The sequence below is a fragment of the Pseudopipra pipra genome, chromosome 7 (genome assembly GCF_036250125.1).
Source record: "Pseudopipra pipra isolate bDixPip1 chromosome 7, bDixPip1.hap1, whole genome shotgun sequence".
Classification (NCBI taxonomy): Eukaryota; Metazoa; Chordata; class Aves; order Passeriformes; family Pipridae; genus Pseudopipra; species Pseudopipra pipra.
This window is the reverse complement of record NC_087555.1, coordinates 33,609,246-33,620,779: the sequence shown is the minus strand read 5'-3', so window position 1 is coordinate 33,620,779 and position 11,534 is coordinate 33,609,246. Positions and strand designations below refer to the sequence as shown.

The 11,534-nt window shown below is 44.4% G+C and overlaps 1 protein-coding gene across 1 annotated transcript; it reads left to right on the top strand.

Annotated features, from left to right (window-relative positions):
• The first annotated feature begins 7,970 nt into the window (after positions 1–7,970).
• CXCR4 (C-X-C motif chemokine receptor 4) lies at positions 7,971–11,253 on the top strand. The gene is made up of 2 exons (XM_064661602.1): positions 7,971–8,104; positions 9,657–11,253. Exons 1-2 carry the CDS (start codon positions 8,066–8,068, stop codon positions 10,716–10,718), a joined length of 1,101 nt encoding a protein of 366 aa, XP_064517672.1. The 5' UTR covers positions 7,971–8,065; the 3' UTR covers positions 10,719–11,253.
• Positions 11,254–11,534: the final 281 nt, after the last annotated feature.

Genomic DNA, 11,534 nt, shown 5'->3' with positions numbered 1-11,534 from the left:
TTATATGTTAAAAAGAAAAAAAAAAAAAAAGATAGAATATAATTTGGTACAGACCGTCCTGAACACAGACTGTAACCCAGGAGTATTTTTAGAATTCCCCTCTTGTATGTTTTTCACAATATTCACTCCCTACTGAAAAATAACCTCAAAAATATTGAACCATTTACCTGACATAATGGCAAATTTCCAGAAGAGCAAATTCGTTTATAGAGTGAGTATTTAAAGGCTAAATTCTGCCTTCCCATGTTCAGTTGCACTGAGTTTATGAATGAAGGAACAGGACTGTAGACTACAGATTTAAATGGAAAAAGTTTGAAGTGTAAATTAAGCTAAACTAGAACCACCACTCCTAAATATTTACGTTTGGGGAGGGTTTTTTTAAAAATATGCTGGTGCATAACCAGGTATAGCGAAGCGTGAACAACCGTGCCCACATGACCAAGTATACTCACGACAACTACATTTCTAGATGCTTCTCTGCTGTGTGCAATAATCTGGAGGGAGAGTGAAAAAAAGCGAGCTGAACTGAGCTCAGATGGTGACTTCTGCTCACCCTGGCAGGGAGGAACAAACCTATATCCATGTACAAGCCAAATGCAAGTTCTCCTTCTTGTGCAAAAGGAAAAGGCAGGAAGAGATGTTTAATGCCCTTTATTTTCTAGGATGCTCCTCTTCTATTCTTTACGGTCCTTCAGGATTCTGCCTCACCTTTTCTCTTGCAGAGGTGAGGGCTCCACAGTTCCTCAGGTCAGATTGTTGCTGAATTGTCCAGCTGTGTGGATGTGACCTGGATCAGGCACCACGTGCTGCCACTTTTCTGTCAAACCAGCCGGAGCACACACCACGAAGTTTGGGAAGTCTTTGATTAAGCCATCTTGGAAATTATGCGGACGATGCCTGGTGCAGCACAAAGCTTGCCCAAAGTTGCCTGTTCAACTTCCAAAAAATGAATTTGAACCAGCAAGACGAATGTTTAGCAAGTTCAGTTGTAAGAGATCAGCTCTTTGTACCATATGGCTCTTTATGCAGCAAGAGATACCCTGAAAATCGGATTTACCTTCCCATTAAACCAGAAAGAGAGGTTCAACATCTCAATAATTTCTTCAAGCAGTTCTCTTGCTTTCATAGAGGTTGGTCACCTAATGACTGAGAAGAAATCCTACTGTGTGACCTCAGGGATTATTTGCAAAGATTAGGCCCCAAATCCTGCCTACCAAACTTTCAAAACAGCAAGAGCAAATATCACTATTCACAACAAATCAGCTTAAAATAATGAGGATGTGATATCATTACCAGCTCATTTCGCTGGTAATTAATGAACAGAGAAAGGAATGGACCTGCCATAAATATTCCTAGAGAGATCTCCATTTACATCCTTGTATTTGGCTATAAATAAATGGATGTAGCAGACTGTGTATGTGTGTTTACTCAGGGTATTTCAGCAAGTTCTGTACACAGAGGGCTTGACAGTAGGACCAAAAGTTTGGCAACATCTAATAGAGATATTTTGGTTGTTTTAGAAATGTTTGGTCATGATTTCAACAGACATCAAAGGGATGGACTGTTATCAAGTAAATGCTACCAAATACATTACCTAAATAGGAAGCACTGACTCAAAAATGTAAAGCCAGTCTTACTCCTGCATATATTTCAATGGCATACAGCAAACCTGGTTTCCAGTAGCAAAAAAAATGTTTGGAATCCTGAAGTGAAGGAGAGATCCAAAGGAAAGAAACACTAGCAATGCTCCTCACTGAATCTGGGAGACCTCCCTACTTGCTGAACCACAGATCCCATCACTAGTTTTGAGAGGAAGCAGAGACAGGAGCAATCCCTGGCATGCAGGTTCTGAAGTATCCGAGCTGACATTCAGCACCCACATGCACAGACTTTACTTCAAAGCTGATGCAATAAAACTCAAACATTTGAGCTTCAGACTGCTAAACTGAGCTAAACAGGAAGAGTGGTTGCTCCTACTCTGCTTTCAGTGCCACTTTTTAGACAAGTGGGCTAATGAGGTAAGTGACTTATTTCAACAAGCTCAGAAGCTCACAACGTGTGAAAAATCAATACCTACTACGGCATCCAGAGAAAGGAAGTAGAAGAAATGTGTGAAATGACAAAGAAACAATGGCACATTCTAGAATACTTTGCTACATCCCAAGCACATGGTTCTACAGGGAGCATTTCAACAAAAGATCGATCAAAAACTGTCAGGGCGGAAACACGACATCAAAATGCCATTTCCATTGGGAAGAGCAAATGGGCTTAATGTACACAAATGTATGGGATGTGTCCTGATCCAGATACCCCCGGGCACTGCTGGTAGCAGTGGTAGGAGAACAGGGACTGATGGACCTATTTTGAGTCATAGAATAATTCAGGTTGGAAGGAACCTCTGGATTCAAAGCCAGCCCAGGTCACCCAGGGCCCTGTTCAGACTATCAGTCTCCAGGCACCCATGTCCTGTTTACACTGGTAGGAGCAGAGACGTGCAATCCCAGATGTAACTGTATTTCCAAAGCTATCTACTAAGAAATCATGAGATTGTGCCAATATTCATGTATTCATGAATATCTGAACTAGGTTTTCTAATTTATCCAGGTACTCTTAAGAGAGGAGCATAGCATGCCCATAGCACAGGTCCCAGAAGCAAATCCCTTCCTTTTTAATCTAAACTGAACTAGAGCAAGTTACTAATGGAATTTTACAGCATAAAAGAACATAATAAGAAACACATCTCATAGTTAAACAGAAATCTATCTGAATGCTACCTGGTTATAGGAAACTTACACTTGAGATATAATTATGTAGGTTTTACTTAGTTTTCATAATTATGATCACACTGCAATTCTGGAAAAAAATGCCCACATTTCAAAGCTGTCTCCGGAACTGTTCTGCTATAGAATCACCAAAGATAAAACCTTCAGCTCCAGTGATATGCAAATGAAGACATGTTTGTTAAAAGGATTAACCGAGTTGTTCAAAGCATCTTTTTAGTCTACTCTGCTTCCAAACAAACAATAAACTGTCCTCATGCAGTGAGATTCACTAACCAATAAACACAGCCAAATGGAGGAAGAAGAGCAGAACCTTAATGAGTTTGGTCCCCTTTGACTTTTAGCTGATCAGTGTCACCAATAATTTCAACAGGCTCTAAAATAAGCACTTTCTGTCTTCAAAGTGCCTTGCAAACATCAACCAATTAATCCCTACAACTCTCCTCTGAGGTAGGTAAGTAGGTATTGTTATCCCCATTTTACAGTTGGGTGCACACAGTCAGAGGGTTAAATGATTTGCTGCAGGCCACAGATGGAGGTGGGATTAAAACACAAGAGTCACTAGGATTCTTTTTAGAGGACAGCACTTCTTTTTTTGTGCTGACTTTTCTGTGCTGACTTTAGACCTATTGGCCTCGTGGCAACACTTAAAGGAAACAAAATAAATTCTCCTTGTTAAAAGCAAGGAACCATCAAGAAACCTGGGTGTTTTTATGAAAACACTTTTGTTGTCTTATACTGATGTAAGGTTTTCCCTTTAATTTTGTTTTGATATTCAAGTGTCATTCCTTTCATAAGGGGACTTATTTCTATGGTGATGTAACATGCTACCAGTTGAAAGATATGTCCTGCTCCTTTGCAGGTTTTATTCTGTCTTTCTGCTTTCAAATCTGTAAGTTTAGGTGGCTCCCTGCCCATAAACTGGACAGACACTTTCCTTCTAGGATCAGGGTAACAGTTGGTTGGCTTGTTTCACTGCAGCACAGGCAGAAAGAAATGGAGAAAGGCAGCTCTGAGAACCAAGAGCAAAGAAAGCCATTAAGTGAAACCCAACCCCAGCGAAGGGCTTGTAACCCTTGGAACAGGCGTAAGATTGATACCTCTCCCACTTTCAACAGAAAGATCAGATGGGAAAGGGAGAGTGTATCCTTTTCCTCTCTGTGTATACAACTTCAGGCCACTGGGAGATCCATTAAGTCAATCCAGTGTATTGTAATAAAAGTTTGAGCTTTATCAGGAAACCATTTTTCATCCAGGGGCAAGTCCACAGCACTGGTTCCTGGAATATTTCTTAGGATAGAAAAATCTACTGCTCAGAGCTGATGCCTTGCAACCCCTGAGCACATTTTCTGTTATATTTTTCAGAAGTTGCTCTCCCTCCTTTCAGAGGCCTTTCAGTACAGGAATTGACATGCAAAGAGAAATCAGTGAATAGTTGAAACTTATTCACTCCCTACTATATAGTACAGTATTTTCAGCCCTATTGCTGTATTTTTGTGATGTGTCCTGAAAGTAGAGCTCCATTAACGCTAAAAAGTAAGGAACAATTTATTAATATATCGTTGTAATTAATACATGTTAGCATTCATCTATTACATAAACCAGGGATAATATCCCCTTTGTGTTAGGTATTGCCCACAGGTAATGGTCTCATCAGACTTTTATTAGCTAGAAGTTTACTTTGTTAAGGGCACTTGTGAAGCCTTCAGATTAAGTAAATCATTTAACATAGTTAAATAAAATGCAATTTGTTTTTCCTGCATCTGTGGATGCTGAATCAAAAGGGTATTTTTCCCATTAGAAAGGTTTGTTAGAAACTATTTTGTTCTTGCATGACAAGCACTTATGTCTCTTTTTAGAAGACAAAAAAAGAAAGTTAATAATTCACAACTGAGGAATTGTACTGTCAGCACAACAGTGTAAGAACATGCAGGATTTTGACTCTCCGAGGGCGGGTTTTCAGTAACAAAAATATGTATTACATGGGTTGAGAAAGGTCTGATTTTCACAGTAATTCTGTGACCAGAAAAACATGTCATGCAAAACATAAGCTTGGAAATTGCTATTTGCTAGCTCTGTCTTAAGAAGATTTGTGGCTGACTCTGAATTACATGCTCTGCAGAAACAGCTCCCTTCTTTTATCACTTTGGAAATCATTAACTTGCCCCGGATGGTCCTCTGTGCAGCAAAGGAAGTTTTCACATGGATTTTCTGATAGAGGAAACAAAAGAGATTACAGATAGCAAAGTAGCAGTGTGAATGACAGTTTTAGAGGACCTTCATCCAAACACCTTTCAGTGACATCTCATCAGATAGGGTATCAATCCCCAAATTTCCCAGCACGCAGAACTATGGCCTTGAGGGCTAATTCAGGGAAGCAGATCACTCCACAGTTCCAAATTTCTTACATTATCTATGAACACAAATAACTGAGTGACAGTTCCATATTCCATTAATTAGCTTAATCAATTTTTACATAGTAATCTCTGCTGTTACGGGTCCATCTGCACGGTAAAATGGAGCTGTGAGAACACTTGCCTGCTGGGGCACAACTGCACTGTGCATCCCTGCCCCACATGTCAGGGTCCCTGCTGTCCACCCAAAACCAGCCAACTCCCAGACTTGTCCAATAGCTCCAGAGTTCATGTGCATAGATATCTTCTGCTCATCTGCACCATTGCCACAAGTCACCAGCACCACGAGCACATTTTAATGTCCTGCCTTGCACAGGTGGATGGGAACACTTCTGCATAAAAATACATCTCTCAGCCACATGAATTTCTGGCAAGGTGCAACCCAATCTCTCCTGAAAGTTCACCTCCTCTATACATCTCTATACTGCCCTGAGCAATGTTTCAGCACCTGTTCAATATACATCTTTGTGAATCCTTGTTCCCAGGCTTGCAGGCCCAGTGGGCTGGAGAGCCTTTGCAGCAGCATCTCCCTGCTGAGAACTGCCCAGCACCTGCTGGTGCCGTGAGCTGGGCATCCTCCACAAGGGAAAGAGTGGGAGAAAATTATTTAGACATAATCCTACTCATCTGTACATAAAAATCCCTCATTTGCTCATTTATCTGCCTGGCCACCTAATGCTGTGCTGCACATTCTTTGATTACTTGGAGTATGTGCTTTCCTATTTTTGTGTCTGAAAAGCAGTGAATGTATCACAGGTTCTATGGAAAATAAGAAACAAATACCAATAATTATACTTTGGTCCCACTTGTTTTTAAAGAAGTTTGGCAGAGTAGATTTATGGTATTGTAAGGTTAGGTTTAGTATCTGAAAAGGGGGATTCAGGAGAAGATTTTTTATTTCTGTAGAATTCTAGCATGGTATCCCTTTCAAATATTTCAGGGTATAAACTCAGAGTAGATCCTGAGTTTTCTGAAGACTGGTATTTCCCAACTTATTTAGAAAATTAGTTTCCTTTTAATGCAACTTATATGTGATTTTCCAGACCTACTAGGAAAATACTAATTACTATTGAATTAAAATGTAGTTAAAGTACACAACGGCATTATAGGTCATACCTTACACACCATGTTTTTAAAGATAACCGTTATTTGGTTATTAATCATAACCAAACTCATACTCACTGTAGTGCGTGAGAAAGAGTTCTAAAGCTTTAGGGGAAGTGTAAGACAGTAATTCTTGTCAAATACCTGGAAATAAGATTTGCATCTAAAACTGGTGTTTTAACTGACTGGGAGCACGTAGACTGGCAATAGGGGCATTTAATAATAAAACTTTTGTCAAAGTTTCACTTTTTTCATCCCTTGAGGCTACCGGGGTAATTTGAGCATATTGTTATCATACAAAGAATGCTCTCTTCCTTAGTCTTCTTTCCACTCCAAACTCCAACTGTAAAGAGCAAATCTGAACAGCTGAATCAATAATTCCCAATAGAGTTACTCACTGTGGTGTGAGTTGTGAAACCGAGGGGACACACACATGCTCCACACACTATTCTAATAGTTTCACTGTTGGGGTTCCCCTCTTATAAGGAGCGGCTGAGGGAGCTGGGGTTGTTTAGCCTGGAGAGGAGAAGGCTCAGGGGAGACCTCATCACTCTCTACAACCACAGGAGGGTGTAGCCAGGTGAGGGTTGGGTTTTTCTCCCATGAAACCAGTGACAAGACAAGAGGACACAGTTTTAAGTTGTGCCAGGGGAGGTTTCAGTTGGACATTAGGAAGAAGTTCTTCACAGAAAGGGTGATTAGGAACTGGAATGGGCTGCCCTGGGAGGTAGTGAAGTCACTGCCCCTGGAAGTGTTTAAGGAAAGACTGGACGTGGCACTGGGTGCCGTGGTGTGTTTGACATGGTTGTGTCAGGGCTTAGGTTAGATTTGATGATCCCAGAGGTCTTTTCCAACCTAATTGATTCTGCGATTCTGTAAACAAAATCTTTTCTGCAAATTAATTTACCTGCATGAATATCAACAGTATTGAGACTCTGGAGAAAGGAAAAGCAATTATTCTGGTTTGTTTTTCTTTATATTTGGTAGTTTTCCCTTGCAAACCTATGTTATATGACTGCTATTTTAATTCTATATGAGTGCTGATTTAATTTCACGTTTTTATCTTGTGGTTGTTATTGTCGTTGTTTTTACATCATCCAACTACCGGAAACAGATCATCATCAGACTTCTCACCCAAAACCACAGGTGCCAGAGTTCAGTAGGCAACCTGCAGACCACTCACCTTGCAGAACCCCTCAAAGGTTTGCAGAACTCTGATCCCTCAGATCCCTCACTAGGGACCATCCCTTTCTTCCTGCCTCTCTCAGTACACTCTCTCTTCAGCGCGGGGAAGCGACAACTTTGAGGACAGAGTTGCCTATTTTTACTCTCCTCTTCCTCCTCCACCACGATTCCTGGAGTAGTGACTTCCCCGGGAGCCCGCCTGGAGTACCCATGGCAACACGGGGCCCGACAACACACTTCAAAGAATGCTCTTGAGGGGAAATTCAAAAGCCCGCTTGTATGAACACATCAATCAGAGGGTGGCAAATGTCCCCGCGAGGTGCGTGGCCCCCGCGGGCGCGCCGGGCAAGTGCAGTTCCCATGCCCGGGGCGCAGACAAAGAGCGGCCCCAGGCGCCCGCCCGAAGTCCGGGCGGCACCCGCCGGGGAGGAGCCAGACGGGGCTGCCCCGGGGGCGGGGGGGCAGCCCCGCAACTTATAAGAGCCGCGTCCCGCCAGAAGAGCCGGGGCGTGTTTGGAGCAGCGGCGAGTGGTGTCACTGCGAGAGGCGCGGCGGCAACAGCCCGAGAGCCCGGAGCCGCCGATGGCTCAGAGCATGGACAGCAGCCTCGACAGCCTGGATGTAAGTGCCCATGTGCGCGCTGTTTGCAAACAAAGCTGCCCTCGGCGGAGGCTGCGGGTGGCGGGGTCGGGACAACGGAGGGGTCTGCGGGGCGCAGGCGAGCGGGGCTCGACCCTGAGCCCCGGCAGCTGCTGCCTCTGCCCGCAGCGCTTCGGACCTTGGCACCGCTGCGGCCACGGCCGGACCTTCTCCTGCCCGCGGGCTCTGCTGCCCGGCCGGCGGGTCAAGTGACATGTGGCGCTTTTGCGGGCTGGAAAACGCCGGCAGAGCGTTCAGCCACGGGAACGATGAGGGGGAGAACAGGCGAGGAAGTTTGGAGCGATGTGACTCCTGGGAAGGGCATCCCTTTGGCCCGGTGCCCGTCCTGTCCGCGGGCTGCCGGCGGCACCGGGAGCGCGGCAGCGCCCGGACCTCCCGGCCCGGCCCCCGCCGCCCGAACGCGGCGGTGTCCCCATATTTCGGAGGCAGCCCCTCTGACACGGGGTTTTGAGAGCAGTTAGGAGCGAAGCGGAGACCTCCGGCAAGTTCCAACTTTAGGTCCTCGGTCAATGCCCGCGCGGGGCCGGTGCCTCTGCGTGCGAAGCGCTGCGGGACCCGCGGGCGCGCCCTGCGCGGGGGTCGGGGGCCCGCGGGACACGGGGTATGACAAGGAAAATCTGAGGAGCTGAGGAATTGCACAGAGCCAGATGGCACTCGCCCGCCAGCGTTGCTTTTCGGCGCGGTGGCCAAAACCGTTGGTGGTTTCCTGATGCGCTTTCATGCCCTCCCCAGAATTTCGCTTCCTTTTTCCACCGCTGTGCTCAGTGGATCCGTCTGGTGAGCCCGCCGCGCTCACCCCCTGCCCCGCGACCGCAGAGGGTGGGGAACAAAGGGAGGGAACGTGGTGACCCTCTATGGGGTTTGAGTTCCCCTGATTAAGGTCACCTCGCTCTTTCTCTTCTTTATGGGCTTTGGGGTTTTTTTTCTTGTCTGTGTGTGTGGAGCTGTCATTTGCTTCTCAGCAGGGAATTCTTGCTATTATTTATCCTTTATTACATCAGCCGAGGGTACCTTCTCTATTTCTCCTTGACCTCATCCCCTTAATGAGAAGGCACTATGGAGCAGCAGCATTTCCAAGTGATTTTTTTTTATAGCTCTCTATTGTAAGAGTTAAATGTGATAGGTCATGTTCTGTGTGGACAAACCTCTTGCATTCAGCCCTTCTGGGCTCTCCCATTTGTGGTGTGTATCTGATCAAAGCACTGAGGTGTCCAGAACCAGCGAGATTTCTGGGAGCAGCCATTCCCTTTCTTTTCCCTTTTGCGCCTTGCCCCTTAGTAAGACCTTAGTCCTCAGAGAAAGACAAAGGAAGTTTCTTAACGTGTTCTTATTTGCTGTGTATTTTATATATATACTTGAACATTGTATTTTCCCATCTGGTTTTCAAAAGGTTTGCCCATTTGTGACAGTGGGGACCGTTCTCCACACACTGTCCTCCACACACACTGCCACACAGAGTAAGTTTTTGCAGAGGGGCTAACATCTAATTTATTTGTTTTTATTTTTTTTTTAGCTGTCATCTGGGTTATTCATCGAATTTTCTGATAATGGCACGGATGAGGTTGGTTCCGGTGACTATGGAGACTATAAAGAGCCGTGCTTCCAGCATGAGAATGCCGATTTCAACAGGATCTTCTTGCCAACCATCTACTCCATCATCTTCCTAACGGGAATAATCGGCAATGGATTGGTTATTATTGTTATGGGCTACCAGAAGAAACAAAGAAGCATGACTGATAAGTACAGGCTGCACCTCTCTGTGGCCGACCTCCTTTTCGTCATCACCTTGCCGTTCTGGTCCGTGGATGCGGCCATAAGCTGGTACTTTGGGAATGTCCTGTGCAAGGCGGTTCACGTCATTTACACAGTCAACCTCTACAGCAGCGTCCTGATCTTGGCCTTCATAAGTCTCGACCGTTACCTGGCCATAGTCCACGCCACCAACAGCCAGCGCCCGCGGAAGCTGCTGGCTGAGAAGGTGGTGTACGTGGGCGTGTGGCTGCCAGCTGTGCTCCTCACGGTGCCCGACATCATCTTCGCCAGCACCACGGAAGTGGAGGGGAAGTACCTGTGTGATCGCATGTACCCTAACGATAACTGGCTGATCTCCTTCAGGTTTCAGCACATCCTGGTAGGGCTGGTCTTGCCCGGTCTCATCATTCTGACTTGCTACTGTATCATCATATCCAAGCTGTCACACTCCAAGGGCCACCAGAAGCGCAAAGCCTTGAAGACCACGGTGATCCTCATCCTCGCCTTCTTTGCCTGCTGGCTGCCATATTACATTGGCATCAGCATCGACACCTTCATCCTGCTGGGAGTCATCCGCCATCGCTGCAGCTTGGAGACCATAGTGCACAAATGGATCTCCATTACGGAAGCCCTGGCGTTCTTCCACTGCTGCCTGAATCCAATCCTGTACGCCTTCCTGGGTGCCAAATTCAAAACATCAGCTCAGAATGCCTTGACATCAGTTAGCAGAGGATCCAGCCTCAAGATCCTCTCAAAAAGCAAACGTGGGGGACATTCTTCTGTTTCTACAGAGTCTGAGTCTTCAAGTTTCCATTCCAGCTAACGCTGCTCTTGCCGTCCTTTTATACACAGACACTTTAAAGTTGCGCAACAGTTCAGCGAAATAAGACTGACCATAATGTACAGATTTATTTACAGTTGGGATTTTATATTATTTCTTTTAGTCTCTGTGAAGTTTAATTGACTTATTTATATAAAAAAAACCTTTTGCATTGATGACAAACTGTCTAGGCAGGTCCTGTGGACAAGTGGTTAGTTCACAAGAGCTTTAGTGTCTGTCTGTGTGTATAGATATGTGAACTAAACCCTTTGGATTGTAGCAAAGTGACTGTTAAAAGTTTAGAAAATATTTCTCTGTTGTTTATATGTAAATGTTTTCAGTGTTGCTGTTATTCTTAAAAACTTGGCTGGATATTTTTACCTTACTACAAGATGTTTGGTTTACAGTAGCTTAACTCCGCTGTAGAAATGGCACTTATAACCAAAGCCTCCTCTGTTACATGCTAGGGTTTGCCCCCCATTCTCAGTAATTGATGGTTTGCAAAATTTTCTGTTCAAGATAAAATAAAAGTATTTGGGAAAAAAAGTTATTTTGAGTGGTATTTTCACTTCTGGTGAAATGTTTTTCTCAACGCTTTTATTTACAATTCTCAATACACAATCACTTCTTTGGAAATTGCATGTCTCATGAAAAGCAGGAAAATGAGTTTCAGTACAGCCTGATAATTCAGCTGACACCTGTGAGTTCTAAGTCATATGTTTTTTTCACCAGAATACATTTCCTCCAGTTAACATTATGTTTAGAATTACTTAAACTCTCACTTAAAGAACTTCTTGAGGGCAAAAGCTCTACAAATGA